Source organism: Polypterus senegalus, chromosome 7 (assembly GCF_016835505.1).
Source record: "Polypterus senegalus isolate Bchr_013 chromosome 7, ASM1683550v1, whole genome shotgun sequence".
NCBI lineage: Eukaryota > Metazoa > Chordata > Cladistia > Polypteriformes > Polypteridae > Polypterus > Polypterus senegalus.
The window spans coordinates 34,194,139-34,211,066 of record NC_053160.1 but is presented as its reverse complement, the minus strand read 5'-3'; the positions used below and the strand labels follow the sequence as shown (position 1 = coordinate 34,211,066).

The 16,928-nt window shown below is 38.6% G+C and overlaps 3 protein-coding genes across 6 annotated transcripts in view; all 3 read left to right on the top strand.

Moving 5' to 3' along the window:
* The first annotated feature begins 339 nt into the window (after positions 1-339).
* On the top strand, positions 340-1,866 carry LOC120532124 (zinc finger BED domain-containing protein 4-like). 3 transcript variants are annotated; one of them, XR_005634207.1, is made up of 5 exons: positions 340-892; positions 990-1,134; positions 1,214-1,445; positions 1,534-1,677; positions 1,772-1,866. XR_005634207.1 is itself a non-coding variant. In XM_039758019.1 (3 exons), exons 1-3 carry the CDS (start codon positions 349-351, stop codon positions 1,371-1,373), a joined length of 849 nt encoding a protein of 282 aa, XP_039613953.1. In that variant the 5' UTR covers positions 340-348; the 3' UTR covers positions 1,374-1,527. The 3 variants fall into 3 exon arrangements, 1 of the variants encoding a protein (XP_039613953.1); XR_005634206.1 differs by lacking the exon at positions 1,772-1,866 and having other exon boundaries at positions 1,534-1,711; XM_039758019.1 differs by lacking the exons at positions 1,534-1,677; positions 1,772-1,866 and having other exon boundaries at positions 1,214-1,527.
* Positions 1,815-2,492, top strand: LOC120532126 (E3 SUMO-protein ligase ZBED1-like). Its single transcript, XM_039758020.1, has 2 exons — positions 1,815-1,840; positions 1,936-2,492. The coding sequence occupies exons 1-2, from the start codon at positions 1,820-1,822 to the stop codon at positions 2,296-2,298; spliced, it is 384 nt and encodes a 127-aa protein (XP_039613954.1). The 5' UTR covers positions 1,815-1,819; the 3' UTR covers positions 2,299-2,492.
* A 5,628-nt stretch (positions 2,493-8,120) lies between these two features.
* Positions 8,121-16,928, top strand: part of tnpo1 (transportin 1) — a 157,158-nt gene continuing 148,350 nt past the window's right edge. For both annotated transcript variants that reach the window (XR_005634296.1, XM_039758464.1), the window contains exons 1-2: positions 8,121-8,374; positions 8,516-8,629. Coding sequence is in view for 1 of the 2 variants with exons in the window: in XM_039758464.1 (XP_039614398.1) it covers positions 8,525-8,629 (105 nt within the window). In the remaining variant the exon portion in view is untranslated. The remainder of the gene's footprint in view (positions 8,375-8,515; positions 8,630-16,928) is intronic.

Here is a 16,928-nt window from a genome sequence, read left to right as displayed (position 1 = left end):
TCAAGCCCTTCCGTGAGAACCCTAAATCCAAAGAGGACTGTTTCATTTATGTTAGGTAGAATGCCCAGAGGGGACTGGGCGGTATCATGGTCTGGAATCCCTACAGATTTTATTTTTTCTCCAGCCGTCTGGAGTTTTTGTTTTTCTGTCCCCCCTGGCCATTGAACCTTACTCTTATTCGATGTTAATGTTGATTTATTTTGTTTTATAATTATGTCTTTCATTTTTCTATTCTTTAATATGTAAAGCACTTTGAGCTACTGTTTGTATGAAAATGTGCTATATAAATAAATGTTGTTGTTGTTGTTGTTTTGTTTTGTTTTGTGTTTTTTTTTTTAATTCAGGGAGATGTCCACTGCCCTTAATCCAAGGTATCAGCCCCCATCGAGGGATGATCTATCCAACACACTTGTACCTGCTTGGTATTGCGTGGAGAAAAGCAACCTCATCCAGAATTTGGCACAGGTTAACAAGGTCGCTATCACCTGTGATGGATGGACCAGTATTGCTCAGGACCATTTCCTCACAGTGACTGTTCACTACATCTACAAAGGCAAAATGAAGCAGAATGTGCTTAGCACTGAAGCAGTTTATGAGTCACAAACAGGTCCAGTTGTCGCTAAAGAAATATCAAGTGTTGTGGAGCAATTTCACTTGGGAGGGAAAATAATTGCTGCCACTGTAGACAATGCCTGCAACATGGATGTTGCTTTGAAAAAATTGGACTTTTTAAAATTGGGATGCTTTGCTCATACCCTCAACCTGGTCGCACAAAAGGTGTATGACATTCCTGCAGTTTCCAGCTGGTGTGCCAAAATCCGTTCAGTTGTGGTGTGGCTCAAACGTTCATCCTTGAGCAAAACTGTGCTCAGAGAAAAGCAGCGAATCCTGAGTAAGTAGCGCATGTAGTTACATATCAAGAAGTATTGTTATTAATATTACCTTTTTTATAGTAATTTAAAATATGTTTGTGTCTATCTGTGCTTTAGATTTGCCAGAGCATAATGTCATTCTTGACGTTAAGACACGCTGGAATTCTCTCTTCCTGATGGTGGAGAGATTTATGGAGCAGTTTGATGCAATCCAGGCAGCTGCTCTGGATCTACGGCTGAGGAAGCCTATGGAGAAGGACAAGTAAGTGAATGACATGAGCATCACTTGAAAGAGCTAAATTACGTCAGTTACCTTTAACATTTTGAATATTTTTCAACAGGCTAGAAAGGTTCACGCACACCGATTTAATGAAGGCAGAGGAGTTTATTAAGTGCATGCAAGTCCTGTACACGTCAACCATGTGTGTGTCAAGTGACAAGTCACCCACATGCAGCCAAATCATCCCCATCCTGGCCAAGCTGGAGGCACATTTCAGATGATGTGATGAAGACAGTGTTTTCACCTCTTCAATAAAAGAGAAAGTCTGGGGTAGTCTGCAGAAAAGATATCAGGTATTTGCAGACAATATCAATGCGCATGAAAAATAGGGTTACCTTTTTTCAGTATCAGCTCCTATGTTATATCTTGTTTTACTTAAAGGATGAAAACCTTCAGAAATTTCTGAAGGAGGCCACGATAATGGACCCACGTTTTAAAGGCAGGCTAGGTGGTGAGGCAGCTACTGACATCTGGGACAGGTTGGAGAAGGCAGCAGTTGCAAATGCCACAGCAGCAGTTGCACAGGTATTTTCATTGTGTGTGTACAATCTTGTCCTTTTGCATCATGATGTAGTTTCTATGTTGAAGGAATGCTCTTTTACTATCTGTGTGTCCATAGTCTCCCACTGAGGACCCTAAAGCACACAGCGAGGTGGATGATTCTGACATGGACAAGCCAGAACAATATGTAATTTCAGATTTTTTCTAACACAACCACTACATTCTAAAAGTGATCTTTATTTATTTTGCAAACCTCACACATCTTTTTTTGTTGTTTTTCAGCTAAGTAAGGTCCAGAAGTCATGCTTAGAAAAGCTGTTTGAGGATGAAGACAGAGAGCTTCAACAGGCTGCTTCTCAAGCGGGTAGAGTCCCCTCAATCACAGAGCAGGTACAGAAGGAGCTTCAAATATACAAAAGACTGCCAGGAATTACCTCTGGACAAGACCCTGTGGCCTGGTGGTGGAGTAAGAGGGATACACTCCCCAATTTATCTGCCCTATCAGAAAAATACTTGTGTGTCCCAGCGTCATCAACGCCTTCTGAAAGAGTTTTCTCTTGTGCTGGGCATGCCATCAGCCAAGAGCGATGCCGTATAGCTCCAGAAAAGGCTAATATGATTATCTTCTTGCAAAAAAACTGCTAAACATCACAGGTTTCATGACAAAGTTTGTGTTTTCAATTGTTTAAGCACTGGTTCCAACCAAAGAGGTTATGTTTTATTGACAGAAAGGGCTAGGTTTGTTATAATTTTGTTTAAAAAATATTACTGGGAAAAATAAAAACGCAAGAGGTTTTTGGACGAAGTTTGTGTTCTTTATTTTTTTAAGCACCGGTTCGAGCACCGTTTAAGCACTGGCACCGTTTTAAAAGTACCGTTTTGGCACCGGTATCGGATAAAACCTAAACGATACCCATCCCTAGTGGAGAGTTTATTGTAGTATTTGTGAGTGATTTAATGAGTATTGTGGAGAGAAGGGTGCTTTGTGCACTGTTGCATAAGAATAAAGTCTACTTTTGGACTTTTATTTGGTGTCTGGCATCTTGGATAGGGGTTCAAGGGGGCGCAATCGCAATATACTGTATATATATCATCACGAAGTTTGTCATCTATAACTTGGTTATGTTCCTCAGCACTGTCAGCTCCACAGTACGTTTGCATTATAACATTGCATTGTAGTGTAGCACCATGCTGTAGCTTTCTTACTCTATTGTTGCAGTATTTTGCAGCTTGAAGCCTCTGGCTTGCAGTGAATCCTATGTTTCAATGGCCTATTGTTACATTTTCTATGTATAGAGATTAAAAACTTATTTCCAAGGGTCCCATGAGGCAACAGATGGGAGGAGTCCCAGAGGCTTTACTGCTACCAACACTGATGGAGGAAAAAGGAGTTTCTATTGTTTTTTTCCTCCAACATGTATTCTCCCTAATTATGGTTTGACTCCCACCCCCAATCCATAGACAATTCAAGACCGAATAGTCTCTAAGCAGGCTGAAGATGTACCTGCAGCACTGGATTGACATTTTTTTCAACACAAGGCAGTTCCTGGCAACCTAAAGGGTATCCTTCATTCAGCACATGAGAGGCCAGGCCTCTTTGGTGGCTTTGAGTGAGTGGGTATCTGGCAATAGCCTGTTGAGCACTGAGTGGTGTGAGTGATGGTTCCTGGGCGTATGCACTTTTTAAGGGTCTGTTACAGAGCATCCAGCAGAGATCATGGCCAGAAGAGGTGCAGTGACCTTTCTTACTTCAAGACTCACCACAGGCAATGTTTATAACTTCACAATTTCCTGGCATGTATGAATGAACAGAGTAGCAAGCTCCCTTGGTCAGGCCTGTGTGTCTGTTGGTCAGTTTATGGGAGGCCATGTTCTCCCAGACCACCATGGCTGTGTTGACTGAGAGGCTTCCAGACTTTCTTTGGCTCTGATGAGCTTGTCGGTATTATTTGCCTACCACAGGTCTGGATTGACTCCCTCCTGTTTGAGATCCCTTATGAACTGGGCGATGTCCGTGTAGATCAGGGGTTCTCAACGTCGGTCCTGGGGACCCCTTGTTGCTGCAGGTTTTTGTTCCAACTAGCTTCTGTTTTTAATTGAACTCCTGGGCTAATTAAGTGAACTGCTATTTCCCAAGTTCCGTGTTTAGGGAACAATATATTAATTAGAAAACTAAGTTTGCTAAAAAAAAAAATATTAAAATGTACCAATCAATTATATAGGAATAATGTATTTTTTTTCTTTTTAATATTCATTCTTCTTTTCAAGGTGTTCTAATTGTTTCATTAATAAATTATTTACTAATTAGTGGGTCTAATGCTAACGTAGTTGCAGCCTTTGATTATTTAGTGTTGTTTGCCAGGGTGTCTGATCTGCTTGTTTTAAATTGTCATTATCAAGATACAATGAAAAGGGAAAACTGCACAGAGAAAGGGCAAAGTATAATGAAATCAACAAAAGAAAGTTAAACATTTAAATTTATAGCAAAAGCAGAAATATTTATAAATGTCTTATAAATGTAAAAATCATGCTGCTATGTTTTACTGAATGTCAAATAAAAAAAAAAACAAAAAACAGCTAATTAAATGAGCTCAGTGTTATCAGATGTTGTCACTGATTAGGAATCTGGTTGGAACAAAAACCTGCAGCCACAGGGGGTCCCCAGGACTGAGTGTGAGAAACACTGGTGTAGAACCACGTGGTGTCCCAGGTTAAAGGGTTGGAGGTATCTAACTTGGCCCCTCTAAGCCTTTTCCAAATGGACAAAGGGAGCTTCCAGCAAAGTTGTTACTGTAGGACTTCAGCAGGGATGTCAGGCATACCCTTTTCGGTCCATGAGATATTCTTTGTACATGACTGAATGCTTTACCCTGTCCTTCAAAGAGTCTTGTATGAACACATTAGTAGAACAATAGAAGTACTCAGGAGCTGTAAAGTAGACGTGCAAACCAATGTGGCACCATGCCACTTAAAGATTCAAAACAAAAGAAAATAAAAAAAGTAGTTAAAACAATCACAAGTTCAAAAGTAAGTGCCAGAAGTAGCAGCAAGCATTCAGAATCACATTGGATGTGGTTAAAGATAGAGGAAAGATACAAATATGAACAGCTGCTATTCCTGTGTTATTCACACCTATATGTCTAACATATCTATTTTTAGAGAGATAAGGGAGGAAATGTACATCTTCATTTCGAAAACAGTGTAAGCCTTCCGAAATTTGTTACATACATATAAATTTGTGTAAAACTAAAAGGTCAGACTAAATTCAGAAAGAAGCCTTTTTTAAAAAAAGACAAAGTTATGCCTTACTGTTTAAAATTCTACTCTATATGATTGGCTCTAAGTACTTAACAAAGTCAAATCCAATGCCAAAATATATATATGGGGGCACTCCTTCCTTGATGTTTCATTCAATATCTAAATATAATACAGAAAGAGACGCAAAATAGCATTTGAAAATGCATATATACAGAATATAATTATGTATTCTGTACCACATGGCCCCTCAGAGCCCCGGACTCCAGACACAAGTGCACAATACAAGCAAAGATTCACATAAAGAGAATTTTATTACACAACAGTATCTTTCACAGGTTCTTCCTTCAACACACAAGTAATCACAAACACAATCCAATAACGAATTTCCTTCACTCTCCTCCAAGCAAGCCTTGTCCCCTACATCCAAACTCCAATTTGCCTGGGCAGGGAGGAGTGGCACCTTTTATGCTGGACCCGGGAGTAGTTCTGGTGCCAGGACATAGTCTGTAGTGAACTCTCACTGCTAGTAGGAAGCTAACACTGCTTAGCATTGTAATCTTTTCTCTAGCATCATGTTCACCTCACTTGCTGAAGGCACCCATTTCTGTATGAATTACACTCTTGGATAAAGGGCCAAGAGTATGATGGACCCAGAAAAATACTAAGCCATGAATTGATTTTCAAAATGAAACAAAATTTACAAATATGAATAGGACCTTTATAGCTTTTTAAAAGTAAAAAAAAATGGATAATTTCATTAAATATGACTCAGTGAATCTTAGGGGCTCCCATTTTGATTAGGGAAAGTGAACAAAGTCTGTCTTAAAAGGGTGTATCTTTGAGGGTTTTTTTCAGATGAGAAAAATAATGTTGATTAAACCGTTAATAGTCAGTAATCTTATGGTGCTGCAGTTTTAAAATCACATTTTGCTTTGTTTTAATATGGCATTATGGAAGTCAGTGTTGCTACATTTTTCTTTTCCCCTTGTTTGATAAAATGAATGCACACACTGTATTAACAGAGGACCTACTGAATTTTTTGACTGAGATTCTTGTTCATATCTATGGGTTAGCTACATTTAGGAACTCTGTGAAAACTCTTCATATTCATTGTTGTATCGAACGTTTTTAGTGTGCTTATTAGGCCAGTTAGCTAATCCTGGACTGGTGGGTTATATGTTGGAAACAGATACATTCACTGTCTTTGTCAGTGATTTAATGACTTCTTCAACTCAATGCTAAAAAAATCTTAATTGCTTGTTATATGATTGCAGCTGTAACTCAAGAAGCTCTACTTCTATTAAATAATTTTATAATCTTCTGTAAAAAGCCTTGCACTTGTAAGTCCCCTAAATTTTAAGTCATGCATCCAAAGTGTAGGACAACATGGAGGCACTGTGAAAACAACATCCTGATTATGACTCCTACACCTGGATATTGTATCTATGGAGTCTGCATGTTCTCTGGTGTTTGTTCAGGTTTTCCTCTGTGTACTCTGATATCCCTCCTGTATTACTAAAGACATAGAGACTAGGTGGATTGGCGTTTCCAGATTGTCTCTCTATGACTGTGATTATGGGTATGTGCATGAGTGGGAACTACAAATGTGTGGGGTCTTGCTTCCTTCATTTTCTGCTCCTAGAAGAGCATTCATCCCACTGTGATCCTGCATTGGGTTAAGTATTACTCTGTTGAGTTTATAGGGCTTGATATTACAATCTCTTTCAGTAATCAGCATCTCCTTGGGTTTGTCCTTCCTTGATATTTAATTTATAGGCCCATGACATTTCAATAGAGCTTAATGGTGCACTCCACTCAGCTTTTACTGTATCTCTCCTACTTGTAGATGGCTAGTTTCCCCACCCAGTTTTGACCAACTCTCTTCAGCCAGATTTAGTAGCCTTGTTCTTTGGATTCCTCAGATAAGAATATGAGGGCTTATTGGAGGACCTGTCCTTGGACTCCCATCCTTTTTAATAGCTTGATGACAACTGTGGCTACAAATATTCTGCAGCAAACCTACATTGGTACTACCTCTGTCCTCCAGCCCCATTGGACAGAATATTATATTACATTTTGAATGCTGTATGTGCCTCTTCCTTGTGAATACCCTTTGACATACGATCATTATGTTTTGTCATGTTTACTGTAACTCTGAATTAATAATCTTCCGTCACAAAAAATTGATAAAAGGTGTGATCATATTTCATCACAGCTGCCTCCATTGATGAAAAAGAAACATTTACAAATGTCTTTCCATTAACTTGCAAAACTGCACCAACACTCAGTTTTGCTCGTCTACACAGCTAAAATAGTAAGACAACAAAGGTGCAGGTGCCAGTGTTCTCAATGTCTCACTGTACCAGTCCTGTTGAACATTCTGTTCAGATAAGTGTCTTATTCATCAGTTTTAAATTTTAAGTAGACAATGGATGGATAGATGGATGGATCAAAAATGTCCTCTTTTCTCTTGCTGTGTAGAACATTACTTCTTGTTAAAATACTCTCTGTCTCACTGTACTCTTTGTTCATTTGTTTTTTTCCTCCAATTCTACAATTCAATACTTTTTATTATTGTTGAATCATCTGGGTTGATTAATTCCATTTTTTTTTTTCTAAGCTGGTGCTGTAAACACTCACTAAGAAAATGATTAGGAAAACTATACTAATAATGGATAGGGTCTCCTTTTGCTCATGCAACAGCCATGGTTTCTCATGGCATGGATTCCACAAGATATTGGAAACATTCCTTTGAGATTCTGGTCCATTTTGACATGATTGCATCACACATTTGTGCTGCGACTCACCTGTTCTACCACATCCCAAAGGTTTTCTATTGGAATCAGGTCTGGTGACTGGAAAAGCCACTAAAGAACACTGAACTGATCATCATATGTGTGAAACCTGCTTGAGATAGTTCTGCTTTGTAACCTGGTGCATTATCATGCTGGAAGTGGCTCCTAGAAGATGGGTATATTGTAGCCAGAAAGGGATGCACATGGTCAGCAACAATATTCAACATGGCAGGTTGGGTGCATGGATTCATACTGTTGCCACCAAAATCTAACCCTACCAACTGAAGCTCTGTTACCAAATGATTGGCTGAATGTTTATCCATCCATCATCCTCCTTCATAACTGTCATATCCCGGCAATCATAAGGCGCAAGGAGTCGTTGTTTAAAATTAAAATTCGATCAACCAACAGAATTCTTAACGTTAAGGGGCGGTAAGGCTAATAACGTTGCTCGAGCCGCAGCACGTCACAGGCCCGCGCACGAGAGCTAACCAGGCGAGCAGCAGGACCCCGCGGAAGTCCAGCCAGCGCCTGGCGTCTGCGGGCCGGATTGTAAATGCGCCATGACTCTTGTCTGCGCGGATCGTATTGCGAAGGCTGGATGCTATTGAGAGTTTGCGGCCCGTTGTAATTTAGTTCACAAATCTATCCAAAAGGCTACAGCTCAGGTGCGTAGGAAGGAGCGAGGTTGCCGTGCGAGTGCCTGCGCGTTACGGCGATGACGGCAAGGAAGAGTCGCTGCGTTGGTGTTATTTGAAGGTCATCTTTTTTTAATCCCGAATTTTATTCTGTGTCTGATCTCATTGCAGCAAACCAAGATGGAGTATGAGTGGAAACCAGACGAGCAAGGACTTCAGCAAATTTTACAGCTTTTGAAAGAGTCTCAATCCCCGGATACGTTCACGCAGCGATCCGTCCAACAAGTATCCTTCTGCTCCTTTTTTAACTTCTTGTGTCGCGGCTGTGGAAGCGGAAGAAGAGGATTTTGTGGTGTCGGTTATCTGACTTGCAGGATATAATTTGAGGTTTGGTTGAACAAGAAGAATGTAGGATTAAACCACTCTGTTTTATTTATTTCCATTTTTTTTTTTATTTTCCTGGCAGGCCTGCCATGTTCAAAGTTAGAGCACCATTGCCTCGAACTAAGAGTCGGCTGGGATGTGCCGGTAAAGGATAGAATGGAAATCTGTGCGTCGGCTTCGTCAGTCCTCGACAATATGGATTAAAAATAGATTCCCCGCCGAACACCGGGCGGCAGGCACGTTTGCTTTTAACAAGTGGTGCCACGCGCTTTCAGCTTCCCCATGGCATATTGACACAAAATCAATGCATAGCGCTGCTGGGAAGATCTTCATAATGCGCGCGTCATCTTCTTTTAGTGAGTGTGGCAAGTTTGTCTCCCACGAGATCGAAATGGGTACAAATACGATGGGCAAGCGACATACATGCCTGCGCGCACCCCCTTACCCTCCCAGAAAATGGTGGCACTCGAGGCTTGTTTAATAAAGTTGCGCTGCAGAATATATTTTCCCCCACCTAATGTACGTTTAAGAAAGCTTTCCGTAGCAGAAAATATAATGTAACTCGTAGGGTCGACTGCGCCTAGTGTCAAATAAAAATAACACTTTGTTATTGGTGTTTATTTCTGCATTTTATTTGGCATCGTCAGTCTTAAATAACATAATTATTTGGTGCAAGTTTTTAAAGAAATTATTTGCAGTATATTTTATTACCAATTAACATCTTTGCCTTCCCAAGGCAGTAATACTTTTACACAAATTAATTCCAGATTAATACTAGTGATCAAGTTAAATTTTTGTTTTGATGAAGAGTTTAATTTGACCAGTTTAATGATTTCGGTTCATGTGGTTAAAGTATCAGTAAGTACCCTGTTTGCGTCGCTGAAGTACTTCTTTGCCTATTGTTGTCGAACTGTTATCCCGCTGTCATTTGGCTGTCACGACGACTTTTCCTGCTTAAATAATCTTCAGGTTCATATTTTTATTTTAGATTACAGTAGACTTTTTAAAGAGTATTGTTAACAATGCAGAACATCTTGGAAGGTTGACATCAGTTGTTTGAGGTGTGCCTTAGACTCCCAAGTTCAAGTAAGGTGGGTGTGGGTGTTTCCAAGTAATCCAGTGTTTAGTTTTATGTTTGCTATAAACATTGTGCACTTGTTAGATTTGGTTACTGATTTGATTTTGATTTATTATGTATATAATAGTAACTTTATTTCGTGTGATTAGCAGTTTTGGTTTGCAGAATCTTAGTGTTTAAAAAGTCATAATTTTATGTACCACCTCTTTAGGAAATTCTGCACATGTCTGCCCTGGCCTAATATGTTGCAAATAATATTTTCACTTTCACTGTTTTAGAGTTCAATCCTTTTTGATAAAATTAAATGTAGTTTGTCTGAAGGTAACAGTTTCTGTTTAAAAAAGTGAAAGTTATTTTCTTAAGAACCTGGAAATTCAGAAGCCCATTATAATTTGTGTATGTTTTATTAAGTTTGCAAACATTCAGAATTTTATTAGGTTCTGAAAGCTAAGGAATGTAAAAGTTTTGGTTATTATTTATTTATTTTTTTGGTTGTGTGATATTCAGTTAATATGTTTTGCTCTAACAGAAAGTATTGGCAATGTGGTGTAGTGGGCTAGGGCAGTGTTTCCAAACCTCAGTCCTGGGGGCACACTGTGGCTGCAGGTTTTTGTTCCAACCAGCTTCTGTTTTTAATTGGACTCCTGGACTAATTAAGCGATGTGTTATTTCCTATGTTCTGTGTTTTGGGAACAGTATAGGAATTATAAAAATAAGTTTGGTAAAAAATAAATATATTTTTTATATACACAAATATACATACACATATACTCTATGTGTGTGTGTGTGTGTGTGTGTGTGTGTGTATATATATATATATATATATATGTGTGTGTGTGTGTGTGTGTGTGTGTGTGTGTGTATGTGTATGTGTATATATATATATATATATGTATGTGTGTATATATATATATATATATATATATATATATATATATATATATATATATATATATATATATATATATATATATATATATATATAATATAAAATAAATAAGTGTACCAAGCAGTTATATGGGAATAATGTATTTTTTTAACAATATTTTCATCTTGATTTTCATTCTGCTTTTCTAGGTGTTCGAATTGTTTAAGTAATCCATTATTTACTAATTAGTGGGTCTGATGCTAAAGTACTTGCAGCCTTTGATTATTCAGTGTTTGCCAGCGTGTCTTCTCTGCTCGTTTTTAATTGTCATTAATAAGATACAAACGCAAGGGTAAAACTGTGCAGAGAAAAGGCAAAATATAATGAAATCAACAAAGAGTTAAGCATTTAAATCTATAGCAAAAACTGAAATATTTCTAAATGTCTTATAAATATAAAATTATGCTGCTGTGCTTTTCTGAATGTAGAATAAAAGAAAAATAATACCAGCTAATTAAATGAGATCCGTGTTTTCAGGTGTTGTCACTGATTAGGAATCTGGTTGGAACAAAAACCTGCAGCCACAGTATGCCCCCAGGACTGAGGTTTGGAAACGCTGGGTACCTTTTAGTCACAAGGCTGCACATTCTGTCTGCATGTCCAATGTATTGCATGTTCACGGCTTCCCTCTGCTGCAAATGTGAAAATATATGTAAACAATTACATTGTATACTTAGTCACTTTTGCATAACCTCTTTCTTTCTCTCTGTTTGCTTTGGTATGTCTATTATTTAAATTGAAGTTTATTACTTATTTTTTGGCTGATGCTTTTGTCTAATTTGACATCTATTTGATGGGTACAATTAAGTGACATTTCCTTTTGTTTATTGAATTGGAGCTCAGGCAGGTATATGACTTGCTTATGATCACACAATGTTACTTGCAGGATTCTCCCCCCTTAAAGATCACAGTAATGCTGATGTCACATGAAAATGTTATTGTACTTCAGGATTACTGAGATCAGAACATAAAAGATGTCGTTCTTTTTCTGCTTTTTTTGTTGAAATAATTTTGTAAACCTTTTGCAAACTCTCTATTAATAGAAACAGGGGTAATTGTTACCTGGTAGGGTTTGAAAGGCTTCTCATTATTGGGGCAGATAAATAAAGGTTAGCAAGAATGTAAAACATAACATACTATGTCATCTATGCTAAACTCCCTTACAAATGTAATTTTTTTCCCTTACTAAGATATGCATGTAGGGTCTGTTAAAATGGGTATAGATGAGAGCCCTTGCCCGTCATCTTTAAAGTCCAAAATTCAGGTAATGTGAGCAATGCAGCAGCGTAGACAGAAAAAATGTCAAGCTACGAAAAGTGAAGAAGTGTTTTTCCAAAATTGTGAAAGTTTGAGGGAGTCAATCAGATTCCCAGGGAAGTTGCAACCGGTGCGTAAGAAGCAGGTCGCCAAAGTTTGCTCACCTAGGCAAGGTGCTCATATCCGATTTCCATCAGTGTTCTGTAGCATAGGCAAAACCAGCAAATTGGAATATCAACTATGATGATTTAAAACCGGAGAGTTTGTTTTGCTGTCATTATTGAAAGGTATCTGCTGTTGCATTTAACATTATAATTACCAGAGCTAACGAAAAAACTCGTAATTCCGGCCCACCTTAAATCCCTTTGCACCTCTCTGTCAGCCTCTTTTGTCTTCTAAATGTGTCGATAAACCCAAGCAGCCTTATACCTATATACCCTCCCCCCCCCATCGCCTCAGAATGGCCAAGAAGTACTCCCAGTTCCTGCCTTGATTGATTATCTGAGAGTGAGCCACCCAGAATTGTAGGGGGAAATTACTTGATGTGCGTTTTGTGTCTAAACAATCTATGTAAATAATCGTTAAAACAAACGTTTTTCATATTTTGGTAATAAATGACAAAATGCAGACATGAACTGTATAATGTGTGAAGGCTGATGGCCAAATATCAAATAAACACTTTCACAAAAGGTACAAGTAAAGTACGATATCTTCAATGGTGCAGCGGTTAAAGCTGCCGATTTTTATAATCCAGGTTGGGAGTTTGAAACCAGCTCCCTGGCAAATTTTACCGTTTTGAGTAGTGTGCTGCTCTTATAGTTAATATTACACAATAAAAACATACATTTGCTTTGTGTCTGTAACAGCCGATGTAAGTTTATAGGACTTGTAAAAATGTAGCGTGTTTTTTTTTTTTCCACTTAATATTCTCTCAGTCAAGATCACAATACAACACCTACCCCTCACCCCAGATCTGACGCGGTTACTTTTTATATAAAACTGGGAATAATTGTAGATGTGAGTGGTGTTTTCAGACCATGAAACTGGAAATTCTCTGATCTGGAGGGGTAAAAGCTGACACATATGATGGTGAATCTGCCTTCTTCGTATCTCATTGGCACTTGAATTTTTTTTAATTCAGTTTTATCGAGTGTTCATGTTCACGCTGAATTCGTATGCACCTTATTGTCCATGATGTCAAATAACTCATTTTATGACCTGTATAGTGCATTTCAGAAAACACTGGCACTGATGCAACATTATTCATATTCATTCACACACCTTTTTGCTTCTAATTAGTGATCTTTTTTTTTTATTTATTCGATCTTGCCAGTGTCCACATTTTGGTGCACAGAGCTGTTTCTTTTGTACTCCAGGACATGCAGAGGAAAGAATAGTACAGAGAGGTCAGTTTCGTGCTATATGAAATCATCAGATTCAAATGTTAACATTTCCCACACACACAAGGACCATCCTTTCTACGTTTAGGGCATGTGTACCTGTTGCAATGTAAACACTTCTCTCTGTGCTGTTGTTACTATTACACTGAAGAGGTGCCTGACAGTAACTCAGTTTGCTTTCCTGGGGAAGCGTCGATCTTAGAACAGAAGCTTGTCGATGTTGCATCCTCTTTTGCTTTATCCATCGCCTTTTCTTGTAAGATGCGACGACGAAGCTTATCTGCAAGTTGAGCAATGGACACTCTTCTTTTCTCAGTGCTTACCGTGCAAGCGTGTTGTAGCACACAGCAACCGGCCACCATCTTCTTTCACTGAATAAGCTCACGCTTTCTGGTGCATGATGTCAATGCAGCACCAGGTAAAAAAAGAGACAAATATATGTGACATTTTGAAGCAATCATTTTATGACCTGAATAGTACCAATCAGAAAACAGTGTCGTACGAATGCAATATTATTTGAAAACGAACAGTGTCAGGTCAGCTGTAAATGTATGGTATTTCTAAAAGTTAGCTTTTTTTTTTCAGTTTTATTCTCTGTCTCGTTCACGCTGTCCCTTGCCCCTTCTGATCTGACTCTAACTACCGTGTTTCCCCGAAAATAAGACCTAGCATGATTTTTCAGGATGCTCACAATATAAGCCCTATTCTGAAAATAAGCCCTAGTCATGATCCCGTGCAGGCACCTTTGGATGAGTGATAAATGATTACCGCTACTGTATGTACACAGATGAACAGGAATTAATACTGGTATTTTGACCCCCCGACAAGATGAGTACTAAATGAAAAAGCTATTCTGTCGAGTACAAGAAAGGAATTGTGGAGGAGTCCCAGGGCAAAAATCTTGCTGCTTTCTGCAAAGAGAAGAAGGTGGATATCCGAATGCATTACGAGCAGGCTACATGGACAAGAGGTGCTCATTTTAAGGAAAGCTCTATTGCTAGACATGAGAGATTGAGTCCGATTTGTTCTAAAGGAAATGGAGTCGCAAGAAATTCATAATGGGGTGTGGAGAGTTATGATGATGTACCAGAAGATAATGACATGACTGTCTTTGAATAAATGTAAATTTTTGTTCAAGAATACTAGGGGGTTGTGCCCCTGGCTTGCTACACTCGTCCACCCCCTGTGGCGCACTGCGCACCAGCCAATTTGCATATCTGACACTCACGTTGTGAAAGGGCGGGTGCTGAACGCACGCTAAGGAGACGCCACAGTCGGATCAGCTGCTGTCTTACTGCTGCCGAGCTAAGTGTCGATCATTTAAAAGCCTGCACAGCAGCTGGCCATCGGTTTCATTGCCTTGCCTTGCGAGTTGTTAAAATTTCTCCGAGAAAATCATGCATCCATCTCCTTCCAAGCCTTCCAAGATTTTTTTTTTTTTTTTTTAATAATAGAGAGAAATGTAGATTTTTGTTCAAGAATAAATGTAGATTGTTCATGGAAAAAACAAGACATCCCCTGAAAATAAACCCTAGCGCTTCTTTTGGAGAAAAAATTAATACAAGACCCTGTCATATTTTCGGGGAAACACGGTAACAGCGCCTGTATAAATTCACACCCGATCTGACGCTGTCCGTTTTCAAATAATATTGCATTAGTGCGATAATGTTTTCTGATTGGTACTTTTCAGGTCATAAAATGATTTCTTTAAAATGTCACATATATTTGTCTCTTTCTTTTTTTCCCCGGTGCTGCGTTGACATTGTGTACCAGTAGGTTTGAGCTTATTTAGTGCAGCAGGAGCACGCAAGTGGCCAGTTGCTGTGTGATATAACACGCTTGACTTGGTGGCGATCAGCGCGCATGTACTATACAAGACATCCATGGTAAGCACTGAGAAAAGAAGAGTTCTTTGCTCAACTTGCAGAGGAGCTTCATTGTCTCTTCTTACAAGAAAAGGCGATGGATAAAGCAAAAGAGGATGCAACATCGACAAGCTTCCGTTCCAGGACCGCCGCTTCCCCAGGAAAGCAAACTCGGTCACTGTCAGGCACCTCTTCAGTGTAACAGTAACCACAGCACAGAGAGAAGTGTGTACTTTGCAAAAGGTACACACATCCTAAATGTAGAAAGGACGGTCCTTGGGTGTGTGGAAACTGTTAACATTTGAATCTGATGATTGCATATCACGCGGAACTGACCTCTCTGTATTGTTCTTTCCTCTGCATGTCCTGGAATACAAAAGAAACAGTACTGTGCACCAAAATGTGGACACTGGCAAGATTAAAAAAAAGAAAAAAAAAATGCGGTTACTGATTAGAAGCGCAAGAAGGCATGCAAATAAATATGAATAATGTTGCATCAGTGCCACAATTTTTTCTGAAATGTACTATACAAGTCATAAAATTAGTTATTTGACATCATGGACCATAAGGTGCATACTAATTCAGTGTGAGCAGGAACACTCGATAAAACTGAATAAAAAAATTCAAGTGATGGTGAGATATGAAGAAGGCAGATTCACCAGTGTTGGTGTGTCAGCTTTTACCCCTCAAGATCAGAGAATTTCCAGTTCCATTGTCTCGAAACACCACTCATATCTACAGTTGTTCCCAGTTTTATATAAAAAGTAACTGTGTCAAATCCTGGGTAGGGTTGGGTGTTGTATCGTGATCGTGACTGAGAGAATATTAAGTGGAAAAAAAACCCGCTAACTTTTACAAGTCCTATAAATTTACACCAGCTGTTAGACACAAATCAAATGTATGGTTTTTATTGTATAATATTAACATTAATAGCAGCTCACTACTGAAAATGGTAAATTTGCAGGGGAGCTGGTTTCAAACTTACGACCTTTCGATTATAAGTCGACAGCTTTAAACGCTGCACCACAGAAGCTGTTGTATCGTATTTGCCCCATTTATGAAAGTGTATATTTGATATTTGGCCATCAGTCTTTACATATTATACAGTTCATGTCTACATTTTGTCATTTATTACTAAAACATGAAAAATATTTGTTTTAACGATTTCTCTGCATAGATTGTTCAGACACAAAATGCACATCGTTATTTCCCCTTACAATTCTGAGTAGCTCACTCCAGATAATCAATCAAGGCAGTAACTGGGAGAACTTTTTTGGTTGTTCTGAGGCGATGTTTAGGTATAGCAGGCTGTTTGCTTTATGGGCTTATCAGACACATTTAGGAGACAAAAGAGGCCGACAGAGAGGTGCAAAGGGATTTAAGGTGGGCCGGAATCACAAGTTTTTTTGTTGGCTCTGGTAATTATAGTGTTATAAATATGCTAAAAAAAATCACCACAGTAGCCTGTAAGTAAAACTTGAAGTTGTTTCAATAGACCCAATATAACACATTAACCCTTAACTACTCGCACCATTTCTCATCTCATAAGTACTTGCACGGTGTACTTTATGCACCACTGTTAATGCACGCTGTGAGGTTGTAATATAACATATACAATTTTAAATTATTGCAATATGTTTTAATGTAATTTAATACCATATTCCTGAATAGT

Excerpts from the sequence above, each read along its gene's own strand:
- LOC120532124 (XM_039758019.1), top strand. The coding sequence starts at position 349 with ATGTCCACTGCCCTTAATCCAAGGTATCAGCCCCCATCGAGGGATGAT. Across the intron at positions 893-989 it reads AGAAAAGCAGCGAATCCTGA|ATTTGCCAGAGCATAATGTC; the intron begins GTAAGTAGCGCA and ends TCTGTGCTTTAG. Across the intron at positions 1,135-1,213 it reads AAGCCTATGGAGAAGGACAA|GCTAGAAAGGTTCACGCACA; the intron begins GTAAGTGAATGA and ends ATTTTTCAACAG.
- LOC120532126 (XM_039758020.1), top strand. The coding sequence starts at position 1,820 with ATGGACAAGCCAGAACAATAT. Across the intron at positions 1,841-1,935 it reads TGGACAAGCCAGAACAATAT|CTAAGTAAGGTCCAGAAGTC; the intron begins GTAATTTCAGAT and ends GTTGTTTTTCAG.